At 40.6% G+C, this 17,926-nt stretch overlaps 1 protein-coding gene across 1 annotated transcript in view; it reads left to right on the forward strand.

Annotated features, from left to right (window-relative positions):
- The first annotated feature begins 892 nt into the window (after positions 1–892).
- LOC110988168 (peroxisomal biogenesis factor 3-like) overlaps positions 893–17,926 on the forward strand; it is a 32,342-nt gene continuing 15,308 nt past the window's right edge. The window contains exons 1-8 of the mRNA XM_022251450.2: positions 893–1,085; positions 4,949–5,162; positions 7,981–8,024; positions 8,598–8,719; positions 10,611–10,686; positions 10,939–10,993; positions 12,217–12,311; positions 17,492–17,645. Coding sequence (XP_022107142.1) covers positions 1,013–1,085; positions 4,949–5,162; positions 7,981–8,024; positions 8,598–8,719; positions 10,611–10,686; positions 10,939–10,993; positions 12,217–12,311; positions 17,492–17,645 — 833 coding nt within the window. The 5' untranslated portion in view covers positions 893–1,012. The remainder of the gene's footprint in view (positions 1,086–4,948; positions 5,163–7,980; positions 8,025–8,597; positions 8,720–10,610; positions 10,687–10,938; positions 10,994–12,216; positions 12,312–17,491; positions 17,646–17,926) is intronic.

Below are 17,926 nucleotides of genomic sequence, written 5' to 3' on the forward strand. Positions count from 1 at the left end.
GGAGACGGGTGCGTGAAGTGCTAACCCGGTCTCTTTGGTGAATCGAACTGATAGTTACGAAGTCTTAGGTTTCTGAATATTTACCACTCCCATCCACCATGGAGGAAGGTCCTCCATGCATCCACGCAGCCACGTGGAGGGAAATTTCCGACTGAGCAGAGAAAATACAACAACAAAGGAGTGAAGGAACACACGATTACGCAAAAGTCCAAAATTGCCTGTGCGGACCAAATCACTATTTATATGCTGTCAAATTCTCTCAGCGGAGCTTTCGTGGCACGTGGGCTGGGTAGTTTGTTAAAAAGGTGGATGAAATGCAGGGGCAGGACTGTCAGCTTGTATTTCAGAAAGTAAAACTTGTGAGTATTTTTCCTGATTTTTTGAAGTGGGGATATTTATCACTGTTGTTTATAGCAACTGCCAGTGATTTATTGGTCGGTCCCTTAATTAGCTACATGTAGCTCTATGGGTGCATTCCACTAAATCGTTCGATTTCTGCGCGCGAGCTCATTAATATTTTGTTATCCCACGGGGTTTTTACAATGCCGTAATTAGGACTGATCACAGAAAAATTTCTATAACTCCCGAATTCGGGACTGGTAGTTTCCAGTATATCTTTTACCAAGCGGGCCGCTTGGATAGAGTCGGGTGCGGCTACATTCAGAGCTGAGCGCGTAGTGTTCCTTCTATTTTAGGGGTACTTCGGGGAAAGGCAAATAAATTTCTTTTTTCGTGGCTAACCCCCATAAAATTGAAACGAAAAGTGACCTTATGGCCATAATCTTGAATTGCCAGCGAAAAAAACTGTGGCCAACCTCTTCCCTCGAGTCAACAGGCGGCGCTATTTCGGTCTCGTATTTGGTATGCAACCCGGCACATTTGTCTATGATATGAGTGCAACCCACGGGTCAAGTATTGTAAGCTTAAGGCAGGCGTCGAGCGCCATCTTCAATTAAGCGTTGACACGGAGAGCAATGAATAATAAGCGTGTGGACTTCAAATCTTCACAGGCATGTGGGAATCAATTAAGAATTTCTTGCGACGACACAAGCGAAAATTTTTTGTCACAGGCGCGGTTTTTGGAGGTAAGTAACTCAGAATCAAGGTTTATTATCATAACAAAACAAGGTCAAGGTTCCAGCTAGCCTAGGTATGGCAGGTTGGACCATGGTTGGACGACGTCTACCATGTCTACATTGAATTGCGACTAACGTCCAGGGTAAAAGTCCTCCTACTCTGCAAAATTTTTTTCAACAGTTTTTCTCACAGTTTTACCTGATGAAGACAGTTCAAATGTCGTTCACAAGTGCCTTGTATCCCGAATTCCATAAATGCTTTGATGAAATTACTAAATACGCCGCGAACAACGTAGGTATCCCAGGCCTACATGTATTTTGCAGAAAATGTTCTGAAACTCCACGCTTTCAGTCACGATTCGTAAACGATCTTCGTTTGTGCAGTAGGCCTAGTACAGATTTGTGCATGCATGAAGTGGCCCACATCTGTCAGTTATCAGTGCATGTTAAGAGCTACTGTAGGTTTAGGTCTTCACTCCATTAGAAATACATGTACGTGGAGATGCCCAGAAAATAGACCTAGCCGTATCTTTGGAAGCCCGTTTGGACACGGCCTTTTGTGGCTTCTTCACGGCTCTTCTGTGCATGCGTAAGAGGCACTCGGTTGCTCTGCTTTTCACGCATGTGTGAGTACATGTGCTAGATAAACGAACGTACACGTACATGTGACGCAAAGTGTGGATTTTCTCAAATTTTGCTGCAAAACATGTTGCAGGCCCTATGCGGGTGTATTTATTAACTTCATCGCAGCATTATTTCGGGATACAAAGCACTTTTGAACGACATTTGCGCAGTCTTTGTCAGGTAAAAATTTGAGAAAAAACTGTTGCAAAAATTTCGCATTGTAGGAGGACTTTATACTCTGTACATTAGTTGCAATGCTAATTGCTATGCAGACGTCGTCCAAACTGGGCTAGGCTCCGGCGTTCATTACCATTAGCACCCTGTTCCTTCAATAAGGAAAACAAAGTCCACTTTTCAATCTAGGCCTAATTGGCATTCAGACCTTGAGGATCTATTCCTTAATCCTAGTAGCTCTAGTTTTGGTAAATTTTGACAATATACATGTATTTTTATATTTATAAGCAAGAAAATCAGATTTGTATTGACCCGAGTTGTGTGAGCAGCTGTGTGTGAGTTTGTATAGAATTTCATTTACTTTGGCACCTACATGTACATGTACATGTGTAGCCAACTCAGCATCCAATGATTTGGCATCCTGGCCATCATAATGTAAACTTGTATCAGGCAGCCACTTGCGCATGAAGCCATGAACTGAGTTCCATGTACTGTACATTTGTAGAACTACATGTGAAACACCTTTTCAGTGTAATGTACATGTACATGTACAACCAAAGACTTTCTTGTAACCATCATCTTTTCTGAGTGTTCATCATTGTCATAAATTTAAACCTCTTGAAGGCTTCGTATGACTGGCCCTTAAAATCAGAAGAACTACCGATAAAATGTTCCTAATGTTTCACCAACAAAACATGAATAGACAAATATGGAAAGTGCCTGTCTGCTGGAAAAACATTGTCATTGTGCATGCTGCCTCACTCTTGTAGCCTTGTACTGTGTTGCATGTGGGGTGGCCCTGTGGACACTGCATACCATCCACTGGTCCTTGGCGTTCTGTCATGTCCCAAGTTGTGAAGCAACGTAAGGCAACACACGCAGTATGCCAAAATTGTATACTGGCCATCTGTGTTTAGCACCCTGCATGGAAACCTTGTGATACACGTAAGACTCATATAAAAAACAGCAAAGCTGTACATGTAGTCTCTGCATTGTACAATGATACGACATCACATGCTGAATAATGTTGTCAAATATGATTGCTGTACCTCTGTCTTGAATACTATATTTTCATTTGCCAAGGATAATCACATGACTGGGCAACAAATTTGCTTGTCACCCTCACAGTTGGACATTGGCATCACATTGTGATATCATAGACTAGTCTCCTTCCAACAGTCCGAGCCATAATGCAGAAACAGCCAGAATTCATTCGTTGGTACTGCAGCTACATATAGTTCCTCCATACAATTGATAATTAACTCCAATGGGAGCAGCGAACTGTCATTTTGATACGATCAGCGCTTGGAGTGTCGTAATTTTTTTATAGACAATTGAAGTCTATAACTTCATTTATGTATACATACATATACATGTGTATATACCTGTACAACTTTATACAGTAAAATCTCAATAGGCCTTTATGTACAGTAAACTATCTGTAACTCGAAACGTCAATACCGCCAAAGCCACTTATCTCAAAGTTTTTGGCAGGCCAATTAAAAAAAAAACACTGAAGAATGATCAATAAAAAGTGATGGAAGAATGCTTGTCTTCATTATGAGTCATTACTGTCACGCGCACAGCTTTTCTTCAATGAGCCGAGCATGTTCACACGGGCTGCCATTGTCACGTCGACAAGCACTGGGTGGGCATCAACCGCAACCGTAAAATAAATCAGGCACAAATGATGCGCCCTCAAGCGCTTTGTACATGTATCATGTGACCAAGCATGGAAACCTTGACCGACTGGCCCGCGCGCTGCGTTATGCGGTAACAGCCCGATCAAACAAGGCAAATAAATGAATTCGCAAGAAGTACCGGTAGATACAGGTACCAGTACATAACTTTATTGGGTTATTGTTTATTAATGTACCACATGAAAACATGTTTAATGATGATGTTTGAGGAAAACTTGCACAGTAGGTATAGCCTAAAATCCACTTCATGTTCGACTCAGCTTGCAGGCCAACTTCCGTAAGCCAGTAAGGTTGCATGTGCACTGAAGCATGTAGCTTTTGATAACTCGAACGTCGAATAACTCCAACTTTTCGTCCATTCCCCTGAGCTTCAACTTAACGAGATTTTACTGTGTACACATATGCACAAGTTCCTTAGCATAGTAGCTGTTGAACTTGAAGACGTGTAGACTTTCCACCAGAAGTGGTTTTTAATTAACATGTTTGACCGACACAGTTAAACTGCAGTAATTGTAGAATACCCTGCCACTTGAAAATAAACCCCCAAAATCACTGGCAGTCGCTGAAAGAAAAAAAATCAAGTCCAATTGGGGATCTTTCTGAGAACAAAGCAACACAAATATGAATGGGGATTGTTGAAAAAAGTGCAAGTCCAAACCAACTACATGTACTGGTGCATGTACATGTACTCTGTTGGCAGCTCTACAACATGGAATGTCTACGTGAGGTGAACTGAGAAAGTTTATTGAGGGCAGTCAAGTATGACATTTTGACCTTATCTGAAACTGACAGTTCTTGGGTACGTGTACCGGACTCATCGCATAGACGTGTGACTGTGAGTTTATGTGTGTTTGACATGGAGCACAATGAGTACTCCCAACAAATTTAATTCTGGAATATATGGTCTTCGCATGCAGTCCGAATGCGTGCAAAAACCCAGTTGGAAAACTTTGTGTGATCTGTCTTTCTTTCGGTGGTAAGGGTGCTCTTCAACTCAGGGGGCAACAAAGTGGATCATGCAGGTAGAGGGGTATTTTGCAGTTGTGCCAATATGGCAATGTGCTGAGTCTGCAAACATCATACAACTTTCTAAGCAGCCAGAAAATTATGCATACTAAAGGTCTGAAGAACAAACTCATTACACTGGCTCCTCTGTCTGTAGGCTACCTGTACCGTAAATCCACATTGTTTACAAAGTTGGTTTGAATATACAATACGTTTATAGACAAGTTTTCTCAGGACATCCCTAGCAAATTGAAAGAACCCTTTCACCATCTCAGATTAATGTGCATGTTGAGTCCATGCAAAGTTGGTATTACCAATTCAACATGAAATTGATTGTATTTATTACAAGTCTTGGTTGTTATCCTGTAGGTGCAGTTTTACTTTGGAAATTTGCACAGTGGAAGCTACAACAGTGGAAAGATCAGGAGACCAAAGACTGCCTAGCAATGGCTAGGAGACAACATCACTTTGACAGTAATCAGCGTACCTGCAACATGACAGTGCTATCCATGTTACCAAAGCTGAAGGAAGCCATCAGACACATGTTGAATTCAGAAAAGATTGTTGAGGCCCTGAATAAGAAGTAAGTAATAGGTACTCCCGTTAATGTTCCAAATTCCGTCCTTGGTTGTAAAGTTCACCACAGGTTGAACCAATGCAACCAGCACCTGAAACACAGAATGCCCAAAATTTGTGCATGAATTACAAAAGTGATTCATCAGTTCCTAGGATGTACATGTACATGTAGAACTGGCCCTGGAACCTTCCTTGGGCACCTCAATACATAAATGTACATATGCGCACATTTTATTTTGAGGCGAGCTAAAAAGACTTTATCAGGGCCTGCTACCATGTGCATGTGTACAAGTAGAAAAAGACATATACATGTACTGTGCATCTAATACAGAGATGCCATTTTTCCGGTTTTATCGGGATTTCCGGTTTTCTTTTTTTAAACAGACCCTGAAATTCCATTTTTCCCTTCGGGCTCAAAAGAAAAGGCCAGAAAAGAAAGTACAAATGGGAATGCGTTGATTTTCACCTATGAATTCCAGTTCAGTGATGGGCATGCATGTGTACAGCTCTTTCCCTGTAGTAGCATTAAAAACAAGGCTTTTTTGGTCTGCCTGATTGTCAAAATGACAAGAAATCCAGCAGTGCCACACATACCAATTACTGCACGGTGTAGTGAACTGTCTGAACACGTACATGTATCTTTTGTTGGTGTGTGAGTCGATTTGTGCTTGCTGCACTGCGCCATGCATTTAGCATGCCGAGCACATTTATCACACAGCCATGACAGCCTTGAATTCAAGTCTATCATGTCAGTCAGTGGTTTCCATTTGCAGTGATTGTTTGAAAAGGAATATTGTGTACTGTATAACAAGTCGGGAACTAACTACGTCATGGCTGTGCACGTGTGTTTTCGCAGGCCGCGCCGAGCTGTTGATGGATATCTACAACCATGCAGCAACGTAACAGTGCACAGTTTGGAGTTAAAAATTTCACAATAATACGTGTACTTCATGCAACAGATTTTGTCAAAATATGGAAAATGTAGAATTTTACATGTACCGGTAAATGGAACGGACATCTGAAAAGCCATGGAATCAAAGAAGAAAAGTAAGCGGAACTGAACATGGTTGTAATGGAAGAGGACCCCTGTCGTTATGCACTCTGCTTACTGCACTCAGCCGTGGCTTCAATGTTATTTGCCAGGATTCAGTTTTTCAAGCAGACCCTGTGGCATCTCTACTATAATGCCTCAATTTACACATCTCACCCAAACCTCAAGGGAATGGATAAAACCTTTAAGATATCCTGATTTGAGCTACCGCAGGCCTAATGAAAGTTCATAAGTTTTACAGAGTCAAGTAAAAAGTTATACTCACAAATTTACGTGTGCAGTTTGGTCACAAGACCTTTCTTTTGCAGTCACGTTGTCACCAAAAATGTCAGCAGGCTTCAGTTGGGTCAACAGCAGCAACAGGCATGCAGAAATGTCAGGCTTTGTAGCTGTCAGAGGGTAGTTGACTTGTGGATCACAGTGGTAGCGTCATGTCTTCCCACTGTGAAAAGACAAAGTCTGCATAGCAATCATTACTCCAAATTAAACTTTCAAATTTTTAAATAGTGTGTTATGGGATGAACAGAGTTTCAATTTAACCAACTTGAAGTAAATTATATATAACGGTTTGCCCGTACCCAACGTATATTAATAAGCACTGTATGCTCAGTGCTTGTCCGAGAGCTTGCGAAAAAACCTCACAAGCTTACTCGGGTGGGACTCGAACCCACGACCTCCTGCTTACTAGTGCAGATGTCTTAACCACTCGACCACCGAGCTTGCTGGGGTCGGCTGGCCGGTCCGAGTCAAATGAAGCAGCGGGTACCGCAAACTATTTACATCTTGAAAACAACTTGAAGTTGAAAACAACTTGAAGTTGTTGAGAGTTTACTGTACGTGTACATGTACATGTAAATTTAACAATATCTGTGTATGTTCTTAATGCAAATAACTTGTGTTCTTGATATATTTGGAAGAGTTTATGCACCCATAATTGCACTGGTACACGTACATGTACATGCATGATGCTCCCTCGGCCCCCAGAGGAAGTGCATCAGTGCCCTTTAGCTTGTCATCTTTTGGGGTTTAGTGATGCACCCTTGAGTACCAGACCTCAAATAATAAAAAAATCCTGATGGTATCAGCGCATGCAGTGTAAAGAAGTTACTTGTACAATGTACATGCAGTGTATACATCTACATGCATGTGTACATCTATGGTACATGTACAGTACCTCCAAGAAACTGCATCCATCAATTAGACTTATTCAGTAACTTGCAGGAAGAACTCAAGTACTCTGAAAACCTAAGATACATGTACACCTATGTGTACAGTCATGGCACGTGCTTAGTGCAAGCAGCTTGTGTTGCATCAACATCAGTTTGCTGTTGGTACATCTGTCACTGGTACCTTTCTGGTGAAAGCTGTTACCAATTAGAACCCAGTCTCTTGAGCAGCGCATAGTTAAGATATTTAGTTCATACCAGTTTGCGCAAGTATGTCTGTGTCTTTCAATGCGTACATGTACAGTACATGTAATTGTAGGTGGATTACTTGGAGGACAGTACTGAAATTTATGCTAGTGCACATTGCAAGGAAATGCAAAAATTATATGTGTATTGTGTGGTGTATGGTGTGGCATACTGGTAACTTGGCTGTGTGTGGAAAATGTTTTGAAGAGCTATGTACATCAATAGTTATCTCAAATGACTAGTTTACACATGCAGTTCTGTATATTATACAATGTCCACCCACAAAGAGTATCACAGAACATTGTAGTTGTACCTGCATACATGTATTACATGTGCTTTAGTTTTTCCCTCATTTTGTTCAGGCCAGAGAACAGGGTTGATCTGTGGAAGGAATTGAAGATTGTCAGTAAGGCACTTTTACATCATTTTGTAGTTAATGTTTGCAAGAAGTCATTATTTTTGTTTGATTGCAAGGACATGCATACATATATTGATAATTTGTTAAGCACTGTATGTAACCTCATACTGGTTTGTAAATACGATTTAGCAACTTAACATTTAAAGATCCTTTAAAGCAAATCATGAATGCAGCCCAAAATGGTTTTAAAGGTTTAAGTGCAAGAACGTGCACAAAAAGAGGAAAAAAGCTCACACTGGGATCTTGGGCGCAGGCTGGCAGTTCGTTGCAAGGCACGCCACTGCCCACCTGGCCTTTTTCTCGATCTCTGGTCTGGTTCTCATAACTGAGTGCCAGCTTGGCTGAAACATTTACTTTGAAAAAATTGAAGTGTTCAAAGCAGGCTGACCACCTGGACAGCAGAGCAGGAAATAATGGAATAGGACCTCAGTTCTATTGCGTTGGTTTTTGGAACTCAAAAGATTGCATCTTTGTGTAGGAGGGTTAAAGAACCTAACATTTCAGAGAGCTGAATATACAGGGTACATTTGATGTGTTTCAATTTCATCTCCCTATATGTAGGCTTCTGCCGCACAGTAGCATCAGTCTACAGTACAGCAATGCTGGTAGTATTCCTGAGGGTACAACTTAATATCATTGGTGGTTACATGTATCTGGATACTCTGCCTGGGAAAAATGGAATGGTAAGTGCATGTAGGTATACATGTCAATGTACATGTGGGTATACATGTCAATGTACATGTGGGTATACATGTCAATGTACATGTGGGTATACATGTCAATGTACATGTGGGTATACATGTCAATGTACATGTGGGTATACATGTCAATGTACATGTGGGTATACATGTCAATGTACATGTGGGTATACATGTCAATGTACATGTATGGTACAGGCACGTGAAATTTCTGTTTTCTATTGGTTTTCTATGTTTGGATTATCCTGCTCTGTTTTCTTTTGTGTGTGTCCACTTCTTAAGTCCTTCTGCATCCTTGATCCTAGGTGGGCACACCCGTGGGCCACACAGATGTAGCATGCACAATTTTATTCACATACAGTAGAATGTACTATGCACTGCGTGTCTTTACCATGCACCTCATAAGTTGATGTTTTAAAGCTATACATATGCCATTTATTTGGATGTCTCACTGCATGTACATGTATGTTTAACTGTACAAGTAGCATGAATTTATTGGACTGTCACCGGGCTTGCATAGTGGAGGCAGGTCCAAATGGGTACTCAAGTCACACTGGTGTAATGCTGAGCTTCACGTACATTATAAATCCTACATGTATGTCTGAACTACAGACCATTGTAATAGAGGCTATTTCATGTTTTTACTGTTTTTGAGACCTAATATTTGAATTTGAAGTTTAGACTCAGTCAGACATATGGTTTTGTTATAATAATTTGAAGTTCAAGGCTACGGCACATGTATACCGTACATGTACACACATGCCAGCCCGTATGCCCACATGCATGAGCAGGGCAGTGGAAAAGTGTACATGTACATACATGTAGTTAGCTGACCTGTGTCAGGGAAAATGGACACTGCCGTGTAGGTAAAAACAGTTTGTTTGATGTTCACAAATTTGGTGTCAAATAACCTCAAAGAGTTGCTCTAAAAATCTCTAAAAGACTCCGCTCCTAATAAACGTGTACTGTGGCCATGTTGGACAAAAATTCAAGGGGATTCTCTCCCCTCCCTGCCCAGCTCTACCGGTATGAGGTGCAAAGATTCACTTTGTACAGCTCTTCTGTACACGTACATTAGGAATATCACTAGTAGGGTTCCTACCGGTATGATGTGTAAATAAAATAGAATTTATTGGTACATATACATAGTTTATTTTAAACAGTCTATTTGTTTCACTGTCAAGGGGGGAGGCCAAGGCCAGGTTTAGCCTGTCAACGTGCCGTGGATCACAATTTTTTCCGTCAATTTTTTTCTGGTACCCATTCATATGCCTGACTGTATAACAACTACATGTATTTCTTTACTGTGTTTACTGCTCAAAAATTATGAACAAAAAGCCTCTGAATTTTACCAAATGAAAAGATGTTAATTTACTGTATTCAAAATCCTGACTATTGTAAATAAATGCTAACATTCTTAACTGCATTTCAGTGAGCTTATATGGGGGCTTGCACATGTTAACTCCTGTCATTCCGTATGTTGCGTCTTATTTCAAGGATCCATGTTAATGAAAATCCTTGTAAAATGCTGCATTGGAAAAGAAAATTGTTCAAAAGGAATTTTTTAAACTTAAGTACTGCATTGCATGTACCGGTACAGTACCATAGTGGCTTCAGCTGCATGACTAACTGATAATATCAATTATTATTGCTGGATCTCATGCAGATACATGTACATGCTCCGATACTTTCTGTCATGTGTACAGGACAGGGACTACCTGTACACTGTACATCAGCTATGACATACATGTAACTGGATCTACTGATTTCATACAATGTGTATGTACATGTACATGTAGGTCAATATCCCGGTCAGTAAGTGGATCAAGATGGCTTTATTTTAAAGCTTTTGTTTTGCATTTTTCTTGTTGTGTAGAATAAAGAAAGGGTACTAGCAACACCAGAGGTGCAGCAAAGATACCTGTCTAATGTACAGTACCTTCTGAATGATGGTAGGTGCATAAACTTTACATCAACTATTTGCTGATAATTGTAGCAAACGCCACATAACAAGCAGTAGATTCACCGTACATCCTCGCTCTTTTGAAAGAAACAACTCTTCCCCGTTTTCCTTGAGACTGCAGCTAATGCAAGTCTTTTCTCACTTGGATTCATACATTTACATACATGTACATGTATGCTATGAACAGGCCACCCTTTTTACCAGCCAAAATGTAACATGTTTTATTTTTTTGCATGCAAAGGTATGTTCAGCCTGGTATCTGCAGTAAAGGAGGCTGTGACCAATGTCCTTGCAAGGTCAGAGATCTTCTAATCACCATGATTTTAGGGCTTAAGAGCAAGTGAAATTTACTGAAACAAACTGCATGTAAACTGTAGCTGATGGACCTTTTGTATTACAACACATTACAACTAAAGGCAAAGAATCGTAGCTTATATGATATTCTTGGATGTACTTTGCAGGCTTAGCACAAAGACCATTTCAATGAATTCAATCCTGGAATGCATAAAAAAAATTATAAGAATATTTTTTTGTCATTGAAGCGGTGTTGTAGGTCGGGAGACCCAGTCTCAGTCCAGGTCTCAGTCCTGACCTGCAAAAGTCTCTGTCTTGAAGCCTTAGTCTCAGTCTAGAAGGAGTATGTCTCAGTCTTGGCTTCGAATGCCTTGGTCTCGGACATCAAGGTCTCGGACAGAACATTGCATTGTAGAGCTGTTAAGGAAATGTTTGCAATCTGTCGAAGCAGACTTGCATTTTTATACTTACATTTATCTACTCACTTGGAACAAACATGTACATGTACTGTACAGTACATGCACATGTCGGTGAAGGACTGGCACATGGCTATTGATTGCTTTGAGTTATTTGATAAAACAAGCCTCATCAGGTGTGTGTACAAACAGCTACCGTACCATGTATACATGTACATGTATTCCTTGTGTTGATCTGGCAACAAATGATGTCCACATAACACTGTTAGTGGGCATATTGTGTGATTGGTTGTGTGTTCTAGTTTTTAATGCAAAGCTAAGGGAACATGAACACTTATTGTTTCATTAGATAAAGTTGTCACACACAGATTTGCATAGCTTTATTGATATCATACTAGCTCAACTCGAAATGAATTGGAATGTAACTTGTACATTTTCAAATTTCCCCTCAATCATAGTGTTCCTCCCTTTCCAACTTCTTGACATGCATATTGTTCAAGGGGTGAGTGTATGGCCATTACATAGAAACTCTGAACTCTTGTTGCTATGAGTAATACATGTAGCTGAGTACTTTTCAGCATGGGGCTGCCATTCAGTTGTACTTTTTATCATACTCTTTTGCATGGAAGAATCAATAAAAATTGATAACACCATGTGATGTGCTCTCAGACCATCAAGACATAAAAATTGTTATTTTCTTGAAAATGTAAGGAATACAGCTCACAGATGTCAAACTTTTCGTGTACATGTAAACATGTGCATAATGATGTAGCTAACAGTTATTTTTCCAACAAATTGTTGTTATACAGTATGCCATTGCAAAAGAAGCTTGGGCTGCGAGACATTGAGAGACTGTGTAGCAGTATAAGATGCCAGGTTGAAGCAGCTAAACTTGGGGAACAAGGTATGTGCATACAGGGTACATATATTCAATAGTATTCATAAATGCTGTACCTCAGACAGTTTCCCTATTCAACAACGTGTAGCGTGACCATGTGTAAACATTACATGAAACCCACTTAGGTTTGATAATGCCGGCTGCGTAAGAAACGCTCTGGCACCTGGATGCGAGATAGATTAAAGCATCCCAATTGGTCATGAGTCTGCATGCGACGTGGCTTGCAGAACCTGCTACGTGCCCCAAGTCCATATATGGTGGGGCTGTTCCAAATATTCGATTGCCGGATATTCAAATACTATTTTCCAATTTTGAATATTTGATTGCAGAATTCATGAAGAAGGAAGGAAGAATTTTCTTTTGTTTTAAATGAGAAAAATTGCACTATGGAAGGTTGTTTCAAGCAGATTGAAATGAAAAGCCACAGAATAGTGTATCTTACAATGATTCAAAACTAATTAATAATTTAAAAGAAACAGAAAGTTTCAACAGGGTAAGAAGTATTGTTCATCTGTTAAATCTTGCTAAATCTTGGCTGGAGATATCCCTAGAAGTGAGAAGCTATTATAGTGATTATAATGTATAATTGTGTGTTATTGCAACTGATTTTGTATATGGTTTGTTGGTATGACCGAATGTTCGGATATGTGATCGAATTGAAGGTCGCATATTCAAATAATTTATTTTTCTAATTGTCTCAGTCATAATATACGTGTATGGAGTTTCTTCTGGACAACTTGCACCAGGAATATACAATAAAATGGACGGGTATTCGGAAAAATGAAAGTAACATTCTAGAATGCAATTAATGGAAATCTGTCATGTATACTGCCTTTTTTGACTCTCTGACTGAAAAAGATATTTATGAATGAAAATAAACATGCTTGGCTGGAATGCTGATAATGTTCTCACCTGCGGCTCAGGCATTAGTCACCTCCGTTATCCTTAGCCGGTCTTAATCGCACATTTGAGACTTGGAGGGCAGATCTTTTAATGCATTTGTATGTGAGAAGGAGAACTTTGACTCAGTGTGTTTGAAAATGGATAACCAGTTAAGTGGACAAAGAATTGCGTTGATTGTTGGTGGGGTGATGAGAGTGTTTAGCCACATAGTTCTGTATGACCGTGTGCAGTATAATTTTGAACTTGAGGAGTGGGGCAGATTGAGCACTAAGTTACAGCAGTCAAAGTACTTTGTAAAGGCATAGACCAGTTCTGCAGTGTTTTTCTGGTCAATTTGTTTGCAAATTTGTGGTAGGCTAGTGTGAAAAAAATGCTCACATTATTGACCTGTTCTTGTTTGGAATGCCAAATGTACCAATTTATGATGTCAACTCTCCTATGCTGAAGTCACTCTTTGACTCAGTTGATATGCCGCACAAAGATGCACAGTTGTGTCATATAGTGCACTGCACCAACTATCCCTCATAGGAATATCAGATTGTACTTTTGTGCTGTCCAACAACCAGAGTTGCTGACTCGAGTCATGTGACTTGGACTCGAGTTGGATCCGAGTCGCTATTTTTGTGACTTGTGACTTGACTTGTAAATACCAGCTTTGACTTGTGAGTTGACTTGGACTTGCAAAAAATGACTTGTGACTTGACTGTGACTTGCAAAAAATGACTTGTTACCAACCCAAGTCAGATGCTAATTGACAGGCCCCCATATATTTTTAATTAAGCTATTCAGTTTACGCCTTACGTACATAAAAAATGGACTTCGGCTTGCGTGGCTTCTATTTCACTTAGCTGCAGCTGTTGATCAGGGCAGCAAGCATATCATGCTGCTACGTTGCATTTTGTTGACGCGTGAGTAGGATAAACAGCGCCCTCAATATGTCATCATTTCATCTCAACGCTTATTTTCCACCCTGCAAAGTACATTAAACAAAGGTCCAATGTACGACAGATATACAATAAACTGCAAGAAAAGGAATTACAACACAAGCGAAAAGGGGAATTTCGGAGATTGTCAAAATAATTGGAGAAAAGGTGTTCAGCTGTCTGAAATTCGTAACTAGTAACTTCGTAAGTTGATGCCTGGTTCTTTTTCCTTATTACAGCTGGACGAATAAGGTGCAGCTTGACTTATACTTGGACAAAGAGACTTGTGACTTGACTTGTGTTTAGACCAAATTACTTGTGATTCGACTGGACTTGCCCTGTGACTAAGTGACTTGTGACTGGACCTACTGACTTGTGGCTTGACTGGACTTGCCCTGTGACTAAGTGACTTGTGACTGGACCTACTGACTTGTGGCTTGACTGGACTTGCCCTGTGACTAAGTGACTTGTGACTGGACCTACTGACTTGTGGCTTGACTGGACTTGCCCTGTGACTAAGTGACTTGTGACTGGACCTACTGACTTGTGGCTTGACTGGACTTGCCCTGTGACTAAGTGACTTGTGACTGGACCTGCTGACTTGTGGCTTGAGACTTGACTTGCCCTGTGACTAAGTGACTTGTGACTGGACCTGCTGACTTGTGGCTTGACTGGACTTGCCCTGTGACTAAGTGACTTGTGACTGGACCTACTGACTTGTGGCTTGACTTGTGTTTAGACCAAAGTACTTGTGATTCGACTGGACTTGCCCTGTGACTAAGTGACTTGTGACTGGACCTACTGACTTGTGGCCTGACTTGACTTGCCCTGTGACCAAATGACTTGTGACTTGACTTGTGACTGGACCTAATGACTTGTACCGGTAGCTTCACTTGACTTGCCCTGTGACCAAATGACTTGTGACTGGACTTAATGACTTGTGACTTGACTTGGACTTGCATATAATGACTTTTGATTTGACTTGCTTTTGCAAAAAATGACTTGCTGGTACCTCTGCCAACAACTGTGCTTCACTGTTTCATGTACATAATTGTGCAGTAAACCCAATGCCGAGACTGGTAGTACTGGTCAGTTGTTCTCACCTGACCACATCTCTGTACATGCTTGTATGTTTTGTGAATTGGATCCCAGAATCAAGAATTGAACCAGAGTGGTGTGTTCTTCTTATAATTCCAATTGGCAAATTGATCAGTTGTGTGGGGGGGGGCCCAACCCTTATCATACTTCCTGTGTAAGTGGCCAGTCTTCATAATTTTGTAGTGAATTCTGGAATAGCTTTCTACACTCCTGTCCTGTTTCTTTTTTCCTAGTCCTGATAATCCCCTCATTGTCCAGATCTGCAGCCTTTATAATTAAATTCAGTGGACAGGACAGGGCACTCCATGGAGTAAAGCAGTATAAAAAGCTTCAGCACATGCAGCATGCCACTCGGGGGAGCGGGTTAGCGTAGTGGTTCTTTCCTCGCTTTGTACCAATGAGGCCCAGGTTCGAGTCCCGGCTTGGCCCAGGCTTTAAATGCATGTAGTTTCCCGTCTATACCCGCTCTTGCAGGTTTTCTCCGGGTACTCCAGTTTCCTCCTGCCTCTAAAACTGGACCTTCTTCCTAACTGCGTAATGTGATGCTGATTAATAAAGTGTATGAATAAGCGTACAGTTATTGGCTCAAATAGCCTGAGTTGCTGCAAGCGCATTAAAATAAACAACAACAACAGCATGCCACTCACTCCTTCGCTGTGCAGCAAAGCTTCAAGAAGCCACTGGTCCACTACTGAATTCAACTAGCAGCCATTTTATTTTGTTCACTTGTGTCTGGATGTAGGGGTAGGATCCGGCTTGTTTGCTCCTTACGGTGAATATCCCCGCGGAAGGCCACATTTTCTTAGTATTTAGTCTTGTAATTATCTATCTACAACAATTTTGCCGAGTCGAGAAGCAGCCGGAGAAGACCGAGACTCAAGCTTTTCATTTAGGGGTTATTATTTTTATTTTTACTTTTTGACCAAACCTCCAAAATTTGACTCAGCGAATCTGCTTTGTCATCTTTGGAGCCTGGAATCCATTCGGTTCTCAGACAAGTGCTACAATGTACATGTATTTTGTTGACAGTTGACTCTGAACATGAATACATCGTGCCATTTCTTTTAATTCTGGTTTGCCAATGTCACTAGTGTTGGTAACATTTTGGCCGAGTGTAAACCATTTTACATTATTCCCTCCAATATTTGGATGAAAATTTCTAGTGCCAATTGTGCTGCTTTCAGTTCTTTCCATGTGCTGTTTTTAGTCTTTTCAGTGTAATCTCATGCTTCATGAACAAAAGCTTCATCATTGCCAACTATAACCTGCTCTGCCAACATTTCTAGCGTCCCAGTAGACAACATTATGAAACCTTTGATGAATTTCCATTGGGACAGGTTTCAAATTTGATGTTTTCCTTCCAAACGTTCAGTTCAACTTGGGCCTGTTCCGACAGAGGAATACACGTACATGTATCAACATGCTAATTACATGTACATGTACATGGTGCAGATTGGACATTGGTCGTCACATTGCCCAATGGAGGTGTCATGGCTATGATTTGTATGTGTGTCGGGCCGCGCTGGGTCATGATTGTATGGCATGGATGGACATTGTAAACACAGAGTATTTATACAACATGTGCATATGCATATTCATGAATATTCAGCACACATGATTACTAAACTTTCATAAAAGTGCTGGCACCTAGTTTTTTCCCCATTAGGAGCCAATGGCTACCAAATAATTTCTTCTGTTTAAAGGGTTGGTCAACGGGAGAGCCAGCTGCTATAGTATGGGTCATCTCTTGCTGATGGCCATACCAGGCTCCATACTAGCCAAAAAATCATCTTGGAAATTGTTGTAAGCTGTGTCCAGGCTGACTAACAAAGCTGTGTTGGGATTTTTTTCATCTCTCGTAGGCAGCTAACAGCTCCTGCATTCTATACATGCATTGGAACAAAATTAATTCTGTATCTTCAAGGAGTTAGCTTGAAGCTTTGTTTCTAAGCTTTTTGGAGGATTAGCCTCAATTCTTGTGGCCCTGATCTGGTTGAATTTGCAGTTGAATCTAGCTCCAACAAATCCATAGAGCCTGCCAACAGTGCTTTGCACACAGAGAAAAGATGCCTCATGTCTTTTACCTGGGCTTATACACACAAGTTTCACCTAGTGACTTAAATATCAATTAGAAGTTTTGAATGTACACGTACTTGTATTGTGTGGTCTCAATGCCTATCGTGGTGACAGGATTGTAAACCCTCGGAAGATTTGTACAAATGATCTGAAATAGACTTGTGTTGACTGCTTTATTTGTGATAGGCTCTGGAATGGAATGCACTATTCATCCACTGGTAAGGTACATGGTGCCTGTGGAGGAAGATGATGGTCTGGGTCAAGACTCAGCTTGTCATATACTAGAAGAACAACTCATTATCAGCAAGCTCATGCTAGAGACAAGAGACATGTTGGAAAGGTATGTTTCTGGTGTATGGGTAATTCCGCCAGGTGTGACATGAAAGTCAAAAGTTGAAAATGTTTTAAAGAGATTTCTCAATTTTTAGGTGTGGAAGTCTTAATTTTCATAAACTAATCTAATTTGGTCCGTTTATTATGGGGACACATTTTAATCAGCAGCATGAAATGGATCTTTACTGAAAGTTTGGATGTCCAGTACATGTAACATGGACAGCAAATTAATAAATGATGGTTTGACCTGTTTAAGACTCAGCTGATTCTATTCACCACGAAGTGATA

The sequence above is a fragment of the Acanthaster planci genome, linkage group LG18, assembly GCF_054643075.1.
Source record: "Acanthaster planci isolate LZ-2023a linkage group LG18, COTS_SCS, whole genome shotgun sequence".
In the NCBI taxonomy this organism is placed as follows: domain Eukaryota; kingdom Metazoa; phylum Echinodermata; class Asteroidea; order Valvatida; family Acanthasteridae; genus Acanthaster; species Acanthaster planci.